The sequence below is a fragment of the Ictidomys tridecemlineatus genome, chromosome 1, assembly GCF_052094955.1.
Source record: "Ictidomys tridecemlineatus isolate mIctTri1 chromosome 1, mIctTri1.hap1, whole genome shotgun sequence".
In the NCBI taxonomy this organism is placed as follows: Eukaryota; Metazoa; Chordata; class Mammalia; order Rodentia; family Sciuridae; genus Ictidomys; species Ictidomys tridecemlineatus.
The window spans coordinates 218592487-218614410 of NC_135477.1; the positions used below are offsets into that span (position 1 = coordinate 218592487).

Below are 21924 nucleotides of genomic sequence, written 5' to 3' on the forward strand. Positions count from 1 at the left end.
CCAGTAGATCCCGCTGGCAACTGGATGTGAGATTTATCAATTCTCAGGAATAGCATTTACCTTAAGAGTCATCTTGGTGTAGAAGAAATGAGACTGGCCCACTTAGCAAAAAGCCTAGATTTTAAATTTTGCTCTGGCACTAACTATAAAATCACATCACTTCACTTCTCTAGAGCTTGGTTTCCTAGCATGGTTCTATTTTTTTTTTTTTTAGTTATAAATGGACACAATACCTTTATTTTATTTTTTATGTGATGCTGAGGATTGAACCCAGCGCCTCACATGTGCTAGGTAAGTGCTCTACCACTGAGCCATGACCTCAGCCCAGCTTGTTTCTATTTATAGTTAATTAAAGATTAATAGAGTTATCAAAATCACATCAATATCTACAACCTATCTTGGTAAAGGTAATCAGACAGTGAACTAATCCATGATGGTTTTCATACTATGAAACTGTTTTGCTTGATTGAAGCAAAACAGTTTATATATAAAGAAATATAGAATAGGCTAAAATGATGTGACCATCTTAACAGCTTAGTTACACAATAAAATGTAAGTGCGTAAAAGTACTATAGGCTTGGAAGGGAAGTTAATTGGTTCATAAAACAATGAGATAACAAATCATCAGTGTTAAACATGTTCCCAAGGAAATGATTTGTCAAACTTGTTAAGCACTAATAACTATACTCAACTAAATATTTTACAGCACAAATGCATTATATCAAAAGCAAGCATACCACTGTGTTAATTTCTTATTATATTTCCTCTTGAATGCTGCAATTCATTGAGAGAGTCAGACTCTTTCAAAAAATATTTTCAGTATCCCAGGATATACTGACCAAGTGCTCTTCATAAAACACTACTGTATTCAAGGCTTCTTAATCATATCAGCACAGTGGTGAAGGGCACACACCCAAAACTGGCATATGATGATGGATCTATCCCAGAATCTCTTCTTACCATTCACAGGATATGACCCTAAACAAGTTATTTAATTTGTCCCACCTTCAGATTTCTTAGGCAAAATAGAAATTATAATAAATACAAAGTTGGGTTGTTGTGAGAATTAAGAGATAAGGCATGGAGAATGTTTGTTCAATAATTGATAGATGTATACACTGTTGCTGCAATTTGGCATCTGTTTGTAGAAATATATAATTGTTATATAAACATTAATCTTTCCTTCTAACTATGCTACAGGGTCAATAATCCCAAAATCTTTGTATAGTACTTCTTTTAAATATTTCACAATCTAGTAGAGCAAATGATAGTAGTATAAAAGTAATTTTTACTCCCCTAGATTCATGTGCATTAAGAGCTTTGTGTGTGACTGACCCTGAGTAGGGTGTGTGTGTGGCGGACGGGGGGGGGGGGGGGGTCCCCAGAAAAACGGAAGGAGTCCTGGAATGAGATCCTAAGTTATGAAGAAACACAGAGGTTTTAGAAAAAATGTTAAATAGAGGATTAGAGACAAATGAGAAGAGAATGCTACATCAGAGGCATTGTGTGAAGTTACAGAAACTGGGAAGCATGAGAAAGTAACAGAATAAAAGAAATTAGAGGGTCCCAATCGGGCTGTGGTTAGCTCAGAGAAGGAAGGCTTTGACAGAAATCCCTGAATCTCAGTGTCAAAACAGTGAATGAAACTAGCCCTGGTCTGGCTCAGCACTATGTTTTAAAAAAAAGTATTTTCATAATTATGATAAATGATCTTCTTTACATTAAGGATAGATAATTTTGCATCACAACAAAGATTTCTGTCAAAAATCTAGATTGAGGACTGGGGTTGTGGCTCAGTGGTACAGTACTTGCTTAGCATGTGTGAGGCACTGTGCTCAATCAACAGCACCACATAGAAAAACTAAATAAACAAAAAGTCCCATACCTTAAAAAAAAATCTAGATTGAAAAATTACTAACAATTATAAGACTGGTTGAATACATCATGTTGTTGTTTTGTCTAAATGATTACAACATTTTAAAATATCTCTAAGACAAACAAGAGAAGAGAAAAACAGAAGCTTTCAGCCAGAGGAATGACTGTTCTTTCATATTAGTAGAAAGAACACTGTAATGGATTTAAGAGATGTGTGGCTGCCAAATACACCAAAGATACTGAGAGTAAACGGGCCTTTCTTAAATCTGATCATGAAATTTATCATATGATGTTTGGTTGCCTAAAGCTCAAAAGGGAAAAAAACAAAAACAGGTCCCAAATGTGAAAATATTTGCTTTGGTTCTTTTCATCTCCATCCACAGGGGTGTATGGTTGGTGTCTATGTTGACTGAAGTCAAGCTCCTAAGCACAAACCCTCTCAAACATTAGGAGATGGTGGAGCTTTGAAGGTGCTCTCTCTGAGACCCAATTGTCCAAGTTCTAATGAGTTCCACTTAGACTTGCAAGGCTCCAGAGTCAGAATAAGTGAAACACTAACAAAGAGTTAGTGATTAAATTTGAAGGTCATTCTGTTTATATAAATATTTTTATAAATGGCTGTTTTATTTTTTAAAAAAAGCTTAAGTTTTGTCTCTCTTTAAGCTTTCCATATTGAAGAAAGAAGACTTACCATCAGTCCTACATCATGGAACCAGCACCAAATGGTAGTAGCTGTCAGTAGTATCTTGGAAGGAGGGAGTAAACACCTCTTAGGAAATGCCTATTTATAGCTGGAATCATCTGAGTGGTGGAGGGGCATGTGAACAGGAAAAGGGGTCCAAAACTGACTGCAAAAACATTTTGTCTAAGTACTTACTTTGGAGTCCATAAAATATTTACTACTTAAACCCTTCGTGTTGTCACCGATCTGGTTTTACTTCATCTCTTATATTACCTTGGACTTATTACCCAGATATATTTTTCTTCTGTTTTTTTTTTTTCTCATGCGTCTCCTAAATTTAGTTCAACCATTTAATTAAGAAACATCTGATCTTCTTCAGGCAGTGAAAGGAGGCAGAAATCTAGCCAAATGCTCTCAAAATTTGTGGGCTATTTTCTACCTAGAGATGACCTGTTTCAAATAACTATTTTGTTTCATTTGAGGGTAAAAACATAGTTTTTTAGAGTTGAAGACACAAAGTTTGTGAACTACAAATAGACCATGTACAAAGTCAGAGCAGGAACTTTATGAAGGATCAGATCCCAGCTTTTCTTGTAATTTGATTGTTAACCTTCTGTTTTACAATGTCCAGGGCAGGCTACTTCCTGGGTCCTAAAAGGTCAGACCTGCATTGCCCATTTTATAGACTGTAGAAATGTCACAGGAAAAACTCACGGACTTGTTTGAGGTCACACAGCTCATAAAAGGCGGAGCTGGACTTCTCACTGAGTATTCCTTCTGCCACAAGACAACATAAGTTTAGCTTTTTTCTCCTTCTTAAAACTGTTAAGGAGCATTACTTGACAACAAAGCATAATTTGTTCTCCATGACTTCAAAAGGTGTCACCCTACTGTTTTTGAAACAGAATGTTCTACCGCAAAGCAACTAGAAATCAAAGCTCGCAGATCCCATGAAGACAGAAAAAGGCAGAAAGTTTTTCCCTGACACACTTATATGTCCACCACCCCAGACTGAAGAACACTGTCAGTTCAAAGTCACTTACCCAAATCTGGAGCTTGATTCTCTTTTCATTTTTGAATACAGTTTTTACTTTGAAATCGATCCCAACTGTGCTGACGAATGCAGATGTAAAGGAGTCATCCGCATAACGGAACAGAAAAGATGTCTTCCCCACACTGCTATTGCCAATGATCAGCAATTTGAACATGTAGTCAAAGTTCTGGTCAGAGGAGTCTTTCTGACCATATCTGGCATCTTGGGCGGAGGCCATCTGTGGAGGAAAAACAGGTGTGCATCAGTCTCCCATTTGATATAAACTACTAGCACATTCCTTATTGGCCTTGCCAGAAACAGATGTCAGACACTCAGGAGGCAAGTGGATAGTGCTCCCCAGTCTTTCTCTGATGCTGGTATCCATGGCAATAATTCCCTGCTGGAAGACAGAACTGCAAACCTTACAGCTCTTTCCAGCTGTGTTGGTGCTTGTCACTGCTCAGCATTCAGAACCAATCAAAGACACCAAAGGAGACATCTCTAAGGGTAACATGAAAAGCAAAGATGTGAGGAATCGGTCAGACCATGAGTGCTCTGAAACTTGCAATCTCAGTGATGAAGACACCAAAGTGACTAAACAGCAGGGTGTTTCTTCTTGAATTATCTAAATTATTAGTCTCTCTTATTTCTTAGGAAAATACACCCAAAGTTTTCCATCTATTAATATCATATCAAATCAGCATCTTTACAAAGGACAGTCTCTTTCAAATTAAAAATAATGATAGGCAATTCTGATGGTTTAAACAATATGCCAGATGTTGTTAACTTACTTTACCCTCATAACAAACCAGTGAGGTGGATGCCTTTCTTATTTCTATATTAAAATGAGAAAATTAAGGCTTACGTGGTAGATGCAGGATTCAAATCAGGCAGCTGGTGCCAGAGTTCATGTTTCTGACTCTGCTGAGCACCATGCTCTACCAGACCAGTTGAGGAATATTCACTGTGAAAAGCATTAGTGCTGAATCTTCCCTGGACTCCAGTCATTGGCTCTACCACTTATTGGCTTAAAACTTTGGCTTTCTTATTAAATTGGCATACCATTTTCCTCTCTTGCAAGATATGGGGAAAAAAATCTAATTTTAAATGCTTATGAAAATCATAGATGATAGATTTGTTATGCAGATCTTCAAATCAGTATACAATATAGAATGGTCTTTTACTAACTGTAAATACTTCAGTTAATTGGGTTATTTTTATTTATTAATAATGATTTTAACATCTAGCAAAACTGATATAACATTTGAGTATCACTGAATTCAATGTAGAAATTTCAAAACGGTGAATTGCAGTGATGATTAATGCATTTCCTCAGTACATTTTCTGATGCTGTGAATTCTTCGAGGATTGCTGTACTATTCAGTATGATAGCCACTAGTCACATATGACTATTTAAATTATGTTGAAATTAAATAAATTTTAAAATTTACTTCCTTAATCACATGAGCCACATTTGAAGTACACGATAGCCACATGTGGCTGTTAACTACTATATCAGATACTTTAAGTACAAAATGTTGGCATAGTCGCAGACAATTTTATTGTATAACATCAAGCTAGACATCTATTTTTCGTTTCTTTAAAAGTTAATTAATAATTATGTCCTTCCCTTTAGAAGAGCTATGGATTGGATATGATTTGAGTGTTTACACAAATGTCATGTGCTAGGAGCTTAGTCCTCCAAGTGGCAGAGTTGAGATGGTAAATTCTCTAAGATGCGGGACCCAGTAGAAGGTCATTAGTCATTGGAAATCACGACTCTCAGAAGGGAATAATGTAGTTCTCAAGGGACATTGACTAGTTTCCAGGAGAGCAAACTGGACCCCTAAATTGCTCTGGCCTCCTGTTTCACCATGTGATTTCTCACTCCGGCACGCACTCCTACCATGGTTCATCCACCATGTTCTGATGTAGCCAAAATGCCCTCCCCAGAGCCAAGCAGATGCTGAAGCTATCTCTTGGACCTCCAAACTGGTAGTATACACAAACCTCTTTGTAAATAAAGTACCTAGCATCAGGAATTTTATTATAGTAACAGAAGAGGGACTATTAGGGGCTGGGGTTTTGGCTCAGTGTAGAGTGCTTGCCTAGCATGTGGGAGGCAGTGGGTTGGACCCTGGGCACTACAGAAATAAATAAATAAATAAATAAATGTATTGTGTCCATCTACAACTAAAAATATTTTTAAAAATTAAAAAAAAATGAACTGATTCAGGTAGTAGGAAGGCAAAAGATGCCCCAGAAGATGGTGAAATACTAGAAACAGCTAATAGTACTCAGGCTGGCTCATCTAAGATAACAGCAGCTGTCTAAAATCAGTAGTATACGTGTGTGTGTGTGTGTGTGTGTGTGTGTGAGAGAGAGAGAGAGAGAGAGAGAGAGAGAGAGAGAATACATTTTGATTGACTAACATTTTCTTATTAAATATAAGCTTAAGTATTTCTCTTTTTAAATCCATGCAATCATACTATATTCAATAATTATGACAACTTGTGAAAAGTGTTTGCTATTGGGCACAAACGACATCTAAAACAGACAGATATTACACCCTGTTTGCCATAACAGCAGCCCATATGCTAAGGTAAACTCCCCCAGCATAGGTAGCCAAACAAGGGCAAATGCAGCTACAATGCTTGACTATCGGTCTGAACAATGAGTTTTACTCTGATGACTTCTGATGCCCTGAAAGCCAGATACCTACTTCGTTTGTCACTGTCATTCCTGCAGTTATATCCATTTTACCAATTAATACTCACTGTAGGAGCTAGTATCTAAATCAACAGGCCTGCAAATGGACTTCATTAAGAAGGTCCTTTTACATTTTTTTCAGCCTAAATTCCAGATTCTGGATTCAGAATGTTCAGTTAAGCTGCAGTCAGAAAAGATAATGCTTGAATTTCTTAGGGCTGCTCATATACTCAGCCTACGATACCCTGCACTCCATGACCCTGAGGTGATATTCCAACTGAGGCCTGTGGATTTCCAGGTGGCTTTTTTAAAAAATGTGATGAAGACTGTTGCATTTAACCAGGTTCTGTTCCAAAAAATTAGATTGATTCCCAAGCTGAAGACATACAGGCATCATCAATATATGGACTTTTTAAAATATAATTGTGGGGATACAGATGGAGAGAAACATACTAGAAAAGCAAAATCAGCAATTTTGAGAGCTGATATACCTTTCTGTATTGGTAGAAAATCATGTGATGAGAGCATAAGAGGGTGTCCAAGATGAGGGAGATGGAACCGTTGGAGATGTGTATCCCGAGGAATCCTCTTTGGGTAAAAGCCTTTGAAGGACTAATTAGAAGAATTTACTAACCCACTAATTCTTGAAGACCATTTTTGTAGATTGGTTTGTTTGTTTTCACTATTTGAAAATGAATTTGTATTCCTAATAAGATGCACGAGTGGCCAAAAATGTGAATTGGGAATGCATGCTCATTTTGTAAATTTCAGAATAATGAAATAAATCCTCACCCAGAAAATGGAGAGACAGTCATAATCTTGCTGAGAATACAAATGAAGCAATTTGACAGCATATGAATGTCAAAGGGGCTCAAGGACAGTCACAATGCAAACTTACTGCAACCTCTCAATACTAAGTTATGTGAACATTATCAAATTTTTATGGGAAAATATAGCTGAAATGTGAAAACATGAATAGGCATAAAGTCATCTCACAAAGAGCAAATCACATTTCACAAAAGATCAATAAAAGTAATTCTTGAAATAACATTAATCTTGAATTTCAAAAATGAAAGTTATCATGGAGTTTGATCTGTGAAAGATCTTAACAAAGAGGCCCTTTCACAGCATCTTAGCATCTCAAGTCAGAGTGCTAGCCCGCCCTCCATACTGAGTGATAGGAGGTTCACCATGTTGAAAAGCAGCCTGCTGAACAGCTACCACGATGACAAAGTTCTTTCTTATAGTAAAGATAGACTTCCTTGTATCCTCCACCAATGTGTTCTAGATGCTGCCTTCTGACTTAAGAGAGTCAATTCCTTTGACACCTAGAGACCATCAGGGATCTATTGAACCAATCATGGTTCCATAAGCTTTCCCTCCTCCTGCTTAGATGACACCAACTACATTAGCTCTTCTCCCCACTCAGGGTGTATCTGAAAACTACCACACATCCCACCAGGTTAAAACTGACATCCCTCCAGAGTGTCCAACTCCCCTGTGTGGCACCCATGACTGGTCACAATGTTCCAGGTATTTACCTGGTCAATGCAGAGTACAATGAGTACTCACCACCCTTGGATTGACAGTAAAGTCTCCTAAAGTGACAGCTCGTTTTTCATGTTAATTGCTATGAACACAGGCCTCCCCATTTCTCAGGTCACAACTGGAAAGTTACTGTTCGTATGGAAGTGTTGACCTTTATATGTAACCTATTTATATTTATGCTTGCTTTTTAATTTAAAATTCAATTCTGATCTCATCATTTCATGCCTTTTCATCAAAAAATATTAATGAGCCCTTTCATATTTGTATCATTCCTAAATTTTATCGATATGTATTTTATAGATTCATCTAAGACCTTCATCAAAATGGTGATCACCATCAGCTTTTTAATCTGTTGAATATATGAACCTATAGATGAGAGTTCCACAATATGTCATTTCAGAATTCAGAATGTTTGCAGCTCATCCTTAACTTGTGAGAGTCACTCACTGCCTTGGAAAGCAACCGTGCAGTTGTTTCAGGTTCATTAACAGGTCAGGCATCTTACTGAAGTGCCATTTTAAATTTCAATTCTAATTTCTCCAGAAGTCGTACTGATGAAGTCCTACTGACAAAGTCCTACTGACCAGAGATCGCCTCTGACTAATACATACAACCAAAGTCTACTTTGACATTTGCTTTTGAAACTAAGGGGAAATGATTAATTTAAGGAATTCACTTGGGTCCTTAAAAATCTAAAGTACTAGGGATATAGGTCAGTGGTAGGGCACTTTCCTAGCACACGTGAGGCCTTGGGTTCCATCCTCAGTATAGGGGCCAGTGGGTGGAAAGGCATCTAAACTATACTAAGCCATTTTGTGGATCTAATAAGAAAAAGAAAAAGAAGTCATTTGAAACTTACCATGTTCAGCTATGACTATAGACAACAGCCTGAGGATGAATAGGAGGAGGAAGAAGGGTAAATTATCCAAAGGGAGAAAAAATATGAAAAAAAAGTGTAATTCTTTAAAATTACAAGGATCAAAGTAAAAATGAGACATAGGTATTGGAAGTTTAGACACATCGTAGTTTTAAATCTCAATCATTAACATCTGGGGAAGAAGGAAAATATAATAATTATTCCTGAGAGATCCAAACACTAAAGTTTTAAAGCCAAGAAGGAAAATATTAATAGTAGGACTTCCAAACATCTGTCATCTGGACCCCAGGTTGTTTCTTCTGGCAAAGTCCTCATCTGCACACAGGTTTGTCTGCCTCCCTCTGTGTTTCTGAGATGGACTGAAACCTTGGAGCGCTGTCTGCAGTCTTCAGCCAGCAATGTCTCAATGTGTCTGCTACTGTCTGCTCTGGCAGGAGCCAGCGGAGAAGCAGTAAGACCTACTAAGGTCACAGTTAACAAGTCACCATCCAGCTGAGAGGATGCATTCCCAAGAAGGGGAAGTGGCCAAGACTTGGAAGATTTAAACCATAACCCTGACTTCTGAAGTAAATGGCCTGAAAAAGTAGGTCAGCCTTCAGAAATCACCTTTGCTTCTTTCTCAGAGAATGAGTAAGCATTTCACAGGACTCCCAGGAGACTGCACATGATGGTGTGCCAAATGATGGTAATTCTTCCAACATGCAAATCATCACACCTTTAAAAAGTATTCCTAAAGCTCCCCTTTCATAGTTGTCCTTTAAGCCTCTCTGTGGACCTCTATCTTATGTATACCTTCTTTAGTAGATGTGGATAAGGTATCATTAGTACAAGAAAATGGTTAAATTATAAAAGCAACACAGCTCTCACAGGCACTGGGCTTAATACACATGTCACCCCCAATCCTTTCACTATCCTAACAGGTCTAATGAATGGGATTCACATTTTGAGTGCTCTAGCATATTTCAAACTGGCTACTTTTCCCTTTCTCTCTGTTGGAACCATGAGGAGACTCTTCTCTGGTCTTCACTCTGAGAACCTGGTGAGGTTCTAAAAGGTAAAATTCGCAAAAGTGTCAAGGGGCCCCCTAAGATTGGAACACCTTTGGAATTTTTCCATCACAGACTTGCCCACCATGATCAGCAAGTGATTCATCAACTATAATTTCAGATTTCCTAACCTGAGAATGGTTCACATGGAAGTTTCTGCTCTGCTCAATGTGGTTCTCTTTATCTTCTTGTCTCTCCAAAAAAAAAAAAATTTTTTTTGAGGGGCAGCTTTTTGCCTAAAGACTTCAGTTCTCTGATGGCTCAAAGAATTTTGCTTTCCAGTTTGTTCAGTTTTTTTCTTACGTGACGACTGAAGTGATGACTTTTGAGCTCTTTAGATACAAACTCGAGTCATCATCCCCACTTTAAAGAAGTTAAAGGACTTGGAGAGGACACTAAAGGAAAATGGTCCTTGTTTTTCAATAGACTATCTTCATTCCTCTCAGCCTGTGTACTGAGCCTTCACTGCCTGAACTCTGTGTGTTCTATAAGAGTTAGCCACAGACAGGCTCAGCTAGTCCATTCTGCTCTTCAACAGATTAACAAGTCTGAAACTCAGAGCACAGAGGAGAATATTGGAAGGGACAAGAGAAATTCTTTCTGCTTCTAGAAAGCCTTCATTTCTTTTGTTGAAGAGCCATGATCTAAATCATATGTGTGTGTGCTTATGAGTGAACAGGCATACGTATGTGTGTATGGAAAGAGAGAGAGAGATGCTCCTCAAGTTAACATGTCCTGATACACCTGAAAATGCATTTAGCACACTGAACCCACTTGGCAATGCAGAACAATGTGGAGTAATTTTACCCTCATGATTGGGGACCAGGGCTCGCTGCTGCTGCTGCCCAGCATCATGAGTCACTGGCCCAAGAAAAGATCAAAAATCAAATTTTGCGGTACAGTTCCTACTCAATGCATGTTGTTTTTGTACTATCACAAAGTAAAAAAAAAAAATGTAAATCACACCATCATAAGTTAGGGACTGTGTGTGTGTGTGTGTGTGTGTGTGTGTGTGTGTTTTAATGTATTATAATGGTTACTGATCTGCTTTGAAATCTGTAGATGTATACTTCAAGAGTGTCAAGAAAAAAATAAAGTTACAAACCATGTAAAAACCCTTCCTATTAATATCAAAGACTAGTATTTTCTCAGTACATACTATAGCTCACTCCTGGTCTGGCTCTACAGAGTTTTCAGACTGGGAAAGAGTCTGCACTGGGGCTGAGCAGCAATGGGGTAAAAGGGCATCCAGACCTCAGAGAGAAGGCAGTAAGTAAAGACTGCTCAGAAGGGAAGCACAGTGGCTAGGAGAGTCCCAGGATGGTGACAATGCTGTTCTGAAGACAGTGATGACATACCAGCTTCTATACATACTCAGATGCTAAAGCCAGAAGGTCATAATTCCATTCCTGGGATGCTGATGATCATCACCTAGGCCTTATAAATCAGAATGAAAAGAAGTTCAAAACAAAACAAAATATTCCATCTGTTTTCTAGCAGTTCTAAAATTATATGCATGCAGACACACCTGTGAAAAAGAGCACACCATATTCTCATGTGATGTGAGTGTGGGTAAAGAGTGTATACTCTGCACTCAGGCTGGCTGAAAAGGAATCCCAGTTTTGATATTTGCTATGTTGCTACTTGTGTAAACCTAAGCATGTTTGTTGATCTTGTATTCTAGGCTGCACTTTTCTGCTAATCACAAAGTAAAATTTTTGGTTGTGTTAAGTGCTTCATTAAAGGTCTCATCATCATCTTTGATATTCCTTTCTTATACTGAAATGATGCACAGGGAATTTATTTTTGTCCTAACTCCCACCAATGCTGTTCTCTGAAACAGAATGGTCAGCTTTGCAGAAAATATTTCTCCTATGTTCCTAATTTCAGAGGGCAAGGGGTTTTGACATCCAATACTTCCATTCTGTAGACTTTTGTAATTACTGAAATTAATACTTTAATTTCACATACTATGATATGATAGACAACAAAGAGCATTCATCAATATACTTCCCAGGGCAGAAGCTGAGACACTGGAAGATCAATGTGCAGACAGACATGTTCTGTGATCGAGAGAGGCTAAGGGAAGGAGAATATGGCAAAGGCCATAGAGGAGGGAGGGATCCTCTCGTATGGCACTGCCTGAACCCAGTAGTAAAACCTATTGCTTTAGTCAGCTGTTCATTGCTGCGACCAAAAGACCCAACAAGAACAATTAGAGTAGGAAAAGTTCATTTGGCTCACAGTTTTAGAGGTCTCAGTCCATAGAGAGACAACTCTATTGCTCTAGGTTCAAGGTGAGGCAGACCATCATGGCAGAGAGTCTGAGAGAGGAAAGCAGCTCAGGATGTGGCAACAAGGAAGCAGAGAGAACATTCTGCTCATCAGGGACTGAATATATAACCCAAAGGCATGACCAGTATCCTCTAGCCTTACCCGACCTGACTACAGTTACTGCCCAGTTAATCCCTATCAGGGATTAATACACTGATTAGGTTTAGGCTATAAAGCCCAATCATTTCACCTCTGGGCTTTCTTGCATTGTTTCACACATGAACTTTTGGGGAACACTTCATATCTAAACCATAAAACCTACTAAACTCATGAAACCCATGAGTTTAAGTGTAAATTTGTAAAAATTGAAAAAGACCTGAGTTTTATGTTTGTAGTAATAAGAGAAAGAATCCAGGTAATATATGATGAGAAAAGGATCCCTAGAAACTCACAGTACTGGGGGACACTGTCCTCTCATAAAGCCTTGGAGTTGATTTTAGGTAAAATTTAACCCAACCTCTGATAATTCAGCAAATCACCAAAATCGACACTATATCAGTATTTCAAAATTGGAACTCATATATATGATTTTATACGTATATATAAAGTATATGTGTGTGCATATATACATACATATTTATATAATCTAACATTCACAGTGGTTACCTTCATTCTTTCTCCAAATCCCTCAAAAACAATGATAAATGGTTTTTTAAATATACTTTTAGTTGTAGGTGGATACAAAACCTCTATCTATCTATCTATCTGTTTATTTATATGTGGTACTGAGAATCAAACCCAGTGCCTCACATGTGCTAACCAAAGCACTCTACCACTGAGCTACAACCCTGATAAATGGTTTTTCATAAAAGCAGAAATCCTTGTGGGCAAATACTAGATAGAGCAGAAAAGAGAGGTCAAAGAGAGTTGGGATCTAGAATTGAATGAACTAGAAAAAGTGAAATCCTAAATCTGCTGCAGAAGCCCATAGGAACCCTGATTCTGCAGAACCTTGAAGGGCTTTGTAATTGGAGACACTAAGTGCCTCGGCAACAGAGTGTGGCTAGGATGGCCAAGAATCCTAGTTCTCCTGGGCCTGAGGATTTCACATCTGGTCTTCCAGTGCTAAAACTAAGGAGCTGGATGGAATGCTTGGTCATCCCAGCTGTGTCTGCTGCAGATATACTGGAGATTGATTGAAAGTCCAACTCCCACATCTCTCCCAAAAGCCAAGCAACCATTTTCTCCATATGTGACTTTGAAAAAACAAAATTAAATTTAAAACACAAGAAAAACCATCAAACATATTTGACATTCACACTTTCTTTATGCATATGCCAATTTATAAAATGAAAGGGCCTCTCTCAGCATCAAAATGGAAAGAATCCCTCCAAATTTTTCCTGTGGATAAGGATAAAATACACATAAGCTTCCTCACCATTTCTTGGCAGCAAGAAATATCAGACATCATGTTCCCAAGTACCTGTTTTTCTAGTTTGATTTTTTTTTTCAGGAATACAAAACTAAATGCTTTTAGGGGATACTTGATCCAAGATTCCCAAACATAAAATATGCTACCCAAATTCTGCAATTGAAATATTCTGGATGGAGCCAGAAATCAGTAATTTTCAAAGCTCCTTTTGATCCATCAGGCTTGGAATTCACAAACATCCACATGTAGGCCAGGGTAGGTCAATGCTCAGGGATCTATATGTGAGGAGAGTGAGTAATCTGACATTTAAACCAAGGTCCTGGGGTAATGGAAATAGGATCCTAAAGTGCTGTATTCAGCACAGTGACAGCAGAGCTCACTATCATCATGTGGACTCTAACAGGGAAATGCCACACCCTACAGAGGCCCCCCTGCTAGAGGAGCTGAATTCTGTGAAACATGTTTCATCAATTACCTCTATTCTGGTAAGAGACAACCTTCTGAGGACCCATGTAGCACCTTATCAGACTAGGAGAAGATATGACCAAGAAAGACATAGTCATCATGTTCTAAAAGCATATGCAACTCTGCTCTACTTAACTCTGCAGAAAGTGGCTTTGACTTATCAGCAGTCTATTTTTTTTCAATAACAGAATTGTATTTTACCTTCCTTTACTTCATTAGAAAGCACAACTGAAGGAGGCGAGTATTCACACTGAGACCAACCACAAAATGATGAAAATGTCTTATAAGAATATCTTTGAGAAGAAAATAAGATGTCAACAATATGAGCAAAACCTCTTCTAAACACACATAGTGAGGGTGACACACGCCTGTAATCCCAGGGGCTCGAGAAGCTGAGGCAGAAGGATTGCAAGTTCAGTCAGCCACAGCAACTTAGTGAGACCCTGTCTCAAAAATTTTTAAAAATTAAAGTACTGGAGATGTGACTCAGTATTTGAGTGCTCCTGGGTTCAATCTCTGGTACAAAAAGAAAGAAAGGGGAAAAAAAAAACTACTAAAATTACTCTGCAAGTTCCTAGTGAGGAGAAAATAACTCTAAATTTCATTACTGATATATTTGTTTCCCAAAACACTTTTATTTTTAGATATTTTCAAAACATTAAGTTTCATACTTTAAAACATACTTTAAAAATATGTGAACCCCTGAAAAATACTTCTAAGAATTTTCTATGAACACTTCTTCTGGATCTTGATCTCTCTCCTCTTTTTTCTGTTCATCAGGGCAAGACCCAGTTGTCCACACATTTATGAGACAAGTAGATATCTAGACCATTTATAGGGAACTTGGTGCTTTTTAGTCCACATATTTGCATTTGTGTCTCCAGATTGTATGAGTCTACCGATTAGACTTTCAGAGCCAATTTTCTAGGGATAATCATCCCTGCTTTTCATTTAAAAACTACTGCTACAATTATTTACTACAAAAAAAAAAAACTCAGCCATGGGTTTATAAAGAACATTTATAAAGAGCATTCACATCCACAGGTGTGCTGTTTCTGTTACTCCTTTTCATCAGTCCCGCCACTCAGACAGGTGTTCAGTGACTCAAACATTCAAAAGAACATCCATCTTTTATTTTTAGTGCAATAGACAGTGTCATTGAAGAATCATAGTTTGCCAGTTGGTACTTAATGAAACCTTTCTTCAAGCTCTTTAAGGCTCCTTGGGCTATAACCATATAAGCAGAAATTATTCATCAGTGGTGGTTTACAGGTTTCTCTAGTTCAAGACCAGATGAGCATCTGAGTCACTGGGTGACTAACAACAGACATGAATCTACACTGGGCTAGAGTTAAAACTAAGAGCAGCAAAGAATTGATGGGAGCCACATGGCCTTATCTCTTAAGGTTAGAGTATAATTTTTCTTTCTAGACATAAAAAGCTGAGATTTTGAGAGGTAAGTGGCTATCATTCCAGATTTTTCTCAGGAACCCAAACACACACAGCATAAGGGTTGACCTAAGTTCCTAATGCCATACTAATCCAATCAGTTGGCTGGAAAGTGCTTCAGGAAGCTACTGATCTAATCTTTTTACCATTATTTAGAGGCCATTTAGAAGCTTCTATAGCTTCAATGTTTAGAGTCTAGAAAAATACTTCATAACTTCATTGAACTAGCACGACACTTCAAACTAATGGTGTTGGATAGGCATTTGAATTCTGCAGAGTTGAAACTACTAAGGAAGATATAAGTTGGCAAGAGATGGTAATTATTAAAATTATTTTACTTTTACAATTTTGCAACTTGCTCAAATTTCAAAAAAATGCATTAAAGCTCAGAATGGTTTTTTTAATTTGTTCTTTTTAGTTACATATGACAGTAGAATATATTTTGACATAGTATACAAACATGGAGTATAACTTCCCATTCTTGTGGTTGTACATGATGTGGAGTTACACTAGTCATGTATTCATATATGAACACAGGAAAATAATGTCCAATTTATTCTACTGTCTTTACTATTCGAATTCTCCTACTTTCTCTTCACTCCCCCTTTGTCTAATCCAAAGTACTTCTCTTCATTCCTTCTTTGTCTAATCCAAAGTACTTCTATTCTTCCCTAACCTCCCATCCTTTATTGTGTGTTAGCATTCACATATTAGAGAAAATATTTTGGCTTTGGTTTTAGAGGATTGCCTATTTCATTTAGCATGATAGTCTCCAGTTCTATACTTTTACCAGCAAATGCCATAATTTTCTAGTTTATGGCTGAGTAATAATCCATTGTGTATATGTACCACATTTTCTTTATCCATTCATCTGTTGAAGGGCATCTAGGTTGAATCTATAGTTTAGCTATTATGAATTGAGCTGCTCTAAACATCGATATGGCCGAGTCACTATACTATACTATACTATACATATACCTTTAGGTATATGCTGAGGAGTGGGATAACTGGATCAAATAATGGTTCCACTCCAAGTTTTCCAAGGAATCTCCATACTGCTTTCCATAGTGTTTGCATCAATTTGTAGTCCCACCAACAATATATGAGTGTACCTTTTTCTCCAAATCCTCCACCAACATTTCTTGTTTTGTGTATATTTGATATTTGCCATTCTGACTGGAGTGAAATGAAATTTCAGTGTAGTTTTAATTTGCATTTTTCTAATTGCTAGAGACGTTGAACATTTTTTCATAATTTGTTGACAGATGGTATTTCTTCTCTTGTGAAGTACCTGTTCAGTTCCTTTGCCAATTTATTTGTTATTTCTTATTTTAATGTTAAGTATTCTGAATTCTTTATATAGCCTGGAGATTAATGCTGTATCTGAGGTGCACCTGGCAAAGATTTTCTCCCATTCTGTAGACTTTCTCTTCATGTTCTTGATTGTTTCCTTTGAAGGATAACAATTTTTATTTTAAAGGCACAAAAGTATCACAGAAAAAAATAATCAATAGAAATATAATTAAATGATAAAGATTTGAATGCAAACATAAACATTGCCAAAGAAAATCTACAAGGACTATCCAAAGCACTGGAATTATTATTTTACATTTCTATTTTGCCTTTCCTATAAGAAGCTTAGTTAATCATTTGTCTTCTTGGTTTCTGCACAATACTATAAATGGGTATCATTAAAATCTTCCAATATTCAAATCTCTCATTCCAAGAGCTAATATCTATATTTTCTTGGCAACGTGTTTCTACTGTAAAAGGAGCTAATAATGAGGCTAAAAGGAAAAGTAAAATATCTGAAATAAATAATCCCTGGATAGGCTTAATAAAAGACTGCAGAAGGCCAAAGATTCACTGCACTTGAAGACACAGCAATAGAAATCATACAACTTAACAGAAAGAAAAACCTAGAGGAGGTGATCAGAGCCTCAGAGTCTTGTAGAATAACATCAGAACTCTAATACATATGCAGTTGGAGTCTCTGAAGGATAAGAAGGGAATACGGGGATGAAAAAAATTACTTAAAAATATAGTAATTACATGTGCTTCAAAGCTGGCAAAAAAAAAGGATGAACTTACATGTCTGAGAAGCTCATTCAACCCTCCAAGATAACTAAATATTAAAGAAAACTATATCTATCCATATCCCAGTCCAAGCACTACAATTCAAAGTTAGAAAATCTTGAAAACAGAGGGGAAAAAGTGACATAGTATTATGAATAATAAGAAGAGCAGAAGCTTTTGCAATACAACAGAGGCCTGCAAACAATAAAATTATGTATTTAAAGTACTGGAAGAAAAAAATCATGAGAAGATTTATATGCAGTGACACTTTTACTCAAAATAAGATGGAAATTTTTTTAAAAAAATTATCCAATAAACCAAAACTCAGAGAATATGTTGGCAGCAGAACTGTACTATGGGAATAGCTAAGCAAAGTAGGTTAGGTTGAAGGAAAATGACATTATACAGAAACTCAGATCAACGGAAGAGTAAATAGAAAAAACAGGAAGTAGACAAATATAAATAAATATGTATGCATATATATTTCTTTTCTTAATAGGAAATACACATTACTGTTTAAAGTTAGAATTATGAAACTGTAATGGGGATTTATAGTAAATGCCAGTGTAAATCTACAACAATTCCAGAAAGGATGAGCTACATGAAATAATATCATAGCAAAGTCACTTTATTTTATATGACTAATATAACATTAAGTCTAGATAGACAGCATAACAACTTGAAGATGCATATAATAATCCTTTGAATGAATACTTAAAATGCAAAGGCATATATTCAAAACAGCCAACAGGAACTAAAATATTCACAAATATTTAATTAAGCAAAATGAAGAGAGGAAAGAAAAAAACAGAGGGAAAAATAGCAAATAAAATAAATTTTAAACAAATAGCAAAATGGTAGACTTAAATGCAACCTCAATGACTATTGTAATATATAAATTGAATCAAAATTTTAATCGAAAGACTGAACTTCTCCTGACTGGATTAAAAATACAAGGTTCAACTATAGATTGATCATAAGACTTATATACTTTACACCTAAAGACACATACAAATTAAAAGTAAAATATGAAAATTCATGTATACCATGAAAACAGTATTATGAAAGCTACGGTATCTATCAATGTCAAACCCAGTAGACTTAAGGTAAAGAAGAGATTCCAGATATAAAGAAAGTTATTTCACAATAACAAAAAGAAAAATCCTTCAAGAAGACACAACAATTACAAATGAGTGTACAATTGCTAACAGAGCTTCAAAATAGAAGAAGCAAAAAATTAAAAGAATCAATGGAAGAAACATAAAAATTGATATAGTTTAAAATTTGAAAACCTTTTTCTCAGTAAGAGAATAGATAGACTAAAAATGAATCCGGATATAAAGGATCTTAGCAACAGCACACAACAGCGTGACCTAATTGACATTTAAAGGCCACTACACCTCACAACTGTGGCCCACATGAGTGCACACAGACTGCATGACATGAGACCACATGCTGACTAAAAAACATGCTTAAAATTTTCAATATATTGAAATCCTACAGAGTATGTTCTCTAGTAGCAATAAAATTGAAAATACTCAAGAATTTTGAAATTAACCACAGGTATAAACCCATGCATTAAAAAAAATCCCAAGGAAATGAGCATATAATTTGAAGGGATGTATAATCAAATACTACATTCAGACATTTGGGAGTCAAATAAAGTAGTATATAGAGGAAAACTGAACATTTTAAATGCTTATATTCGTTACAAGAAAAGAAATATTTAAAATCAGTGGTCTAAATTTTTACTTGAAAAGCTAAATAAAGTTCTAGTAAAGTCAGGGTAAAGAACTCCATTATTGAAAAAAATACAAATACAAAATAAACAACAGAAAAGTTAAAGGCAAAAGTTTGTTATTTGAAAATGTTAATAATTTTGATAAACATCTAGTAAAACTAACAACTGAAAGAGGGAGAAATTTTAAATTAGCAGTAATAAGAATGAGAAAGAAGATTTTATTATAGATCCTAAAGAAATTAAGAGGGAAATAAAAATACCTTGAACAACTTAATTGGAAAGTTAAGAGAAAAGATAACCTACAAAACTAACTCACAATAAAATAGAAAAAAACGTATAAATGCATCTTTAGTTTTCTATAGCTACCATAATGGCTGTTTAAAACCACATCCATTTATTATGTTTTGAACCAGACTTTTGGACATGGCTTGACTTCTTCGCTGGGTTCTGTGTTCATTATTCTAAGACCCTACAAGGCTTGAGCCCAGGTATTGGCTGGGCTGGCTTTTCATCTGGATGCTCTAGGGAAAGTTCTACCACCAAACTAAGCTGTCAGCATAATTAAGTCACTTGTGATGACAGGACTGAGGTCCTGGTTCCTTGATAAAAGGTCTTCTTCATCTTCAAGTCAACTATATTTCTCATGTCTTGAAACTCTATTTAGGCCACACCTCTCTGACTCCAACCAAAGGTAGTTCTCTGCTCTTAACAGCTCATGTGATTAAATGGGACCCATTAGATAAACTGGGTTCATTCCCTATTTTAAACTCCATTATATTAATTATATCTGTTAAGAGCTTTTGGATATATAATGTAGTTTATTTACATGTTCCAGAGTTATACTATGGATACCTCGTGGGACTAATTCAGCCTAATAATATATACTACAGGAAAATAGAAAGATAAAGATTCATAGATGAATAGTGATAGATATAAAAATGTTACTATATCAAAGAAATTGAATTTGTCATTAAAATTTACACAAAGAAAACTATAGGCTCTAGGACCTTATTAAATAAAAAACAAAATACAACAATGTTACAACAAAAGTCATTCAGAAAACAGAGGAGAAAAAAGAACAATTCTCAGCATGCTCTACAAGAGCCGGCATAACTCCCTGAGCACAAACAAAGACAGACAAGTGGGACTGAACCAAACTAAAAAGCTACTACACAGCAAAGGAAACACAAAACAGAATGAAGAGCTGTTCTATGGATTTGGAGAAAATACTTGTAAATCATACATCTGATAAGGGTCTCATATCCAAAAACACATAAGTAACTCCAAGAACTCAATACCATAAAAACAAATAACTCAATTTAAAAAAAAAAATGACAAAGGATATAAACAGCTATCTCTCAAAAGAAGAAATCTGAATGGTCAAAGGGTATATGAACAAAATTGCTCAGTATCTCCAGTCTTTAGGGAAATACAAATTAAAACTATAGTGAGCTATTACCTCATGCTTGTTAGATTACCTATGATCAGAAAGATCAATGACAATAAATATTGCCAAGGATGAGGAGAAAAGGGAACCCTTGCACACTGTTGGTGGAAAAGTAATTAGTATGGCCATTTTGGAAATCTTCATAATTCCATTTTTGAAAAGCAGTATGGAATTTCATCAAGAAACTTTATAATTCAGTAATTCCTCTTTGGGGTTTTATTGGTCAGTTTTTCATTACTATAACAAATAACCTGAGATAAATTACTGACAATGAAAAAGGATTTATTTTGACACATGGTTTGGGAGGTTTCAGTCCATGATCTAGTACCCCTGTTGCAGTACACCCTGGAAGCAGTGTGTGGCAAAGCAGAATCATTCACCTCATGGCCAGGGAGTGAAAGATGGGAAGAAAAGGGGTCAGGGTCCCACAAGCTCTTACACTTCTCTAATGTCTGGAAAACTTGCCACTAAGCCCCACCTCTCAAAGGTCCCACCAACTCCGAATAGCAGCAAGCTGAGGACAATGCCTTTAACACCTGGGCCTTTGAAGGACATTGCAGATCCAAACTTAATCATGGACACATATCCAAAGGAATTGAAATTGGTGTGTCAAAGAAATACCTGAATTCTCATGAGGATGAGCATTTAGTAGTCTTTGGGGAATAGTCTAGATCCAAACTGTAGCATGGGTATACATACAAAGGAACTGAAATTGGAATGTCAAAAGAGATTGTCTATACTCCGATGTTCATTTTAGCATTATTCATAATAGCTAAGATGTAGAGGTGTCCTTCATTAGATGAACAGATAAAGAAAATGTGGTAGTATGCACAATGGAATACTACACAGCCTCAATAAAAAAGAAAATTCTGTCATTTGTGACATGGATAGAATTGTAGGACATTATTTTACATATAATAAGCCAGGCACAGAATGATATATACTGTTCGAGCTCACTTATATGGGAAACCTAAAAAATTCAAACTCCTATAAATAATAGAAAAATGGTTACCAGAGGCTAGTGGGGAAGGAGAAAAGTACGGAAGAGGAAAATCAAGGGTACAAAGTTTATGTTTGATGGCAGGAATGTTCTAGTGATCTACTACATGGTGACCACAGTTAATAGTGAAGTGTTGTATAATTCAAATGTAATAAAATACATTTTAAACGTTGTCAGTACAAAAAAATCACAAAATGGTAAATTAAGAGATGTACTAATTAGCTTGGTGAATTTTTCTGTAATGTATAAAAATATCAGAATGTTACATTG

At 36.3% G+C, this 21924-nt stretch overlaps 1 protein-coding gene across 2 annotated transcripts in view; it reads right to left on the reverse strand.

The window, feature by feature from the left end:
• The window catches only part of Rab3c (RAB3C, member RAS oncogene family), a 255376-nt gene that overhangs the window by 226192 nt on the left and 7260 nt on the right, over positions 1-21924 (reverse strand). For both annotated transcript variants that reach the window (XM_021722508.3, XM_021722507.3), the window contains exon 2: positions 3601-3828. In XM_021722508.3, coding sequence (XP_021578183.2) covers positions 3601-3828 — 228 coding nt within the window. The remainder of the gene's footprint in view (positions 1-3600; positions 3829-21924) is intronic.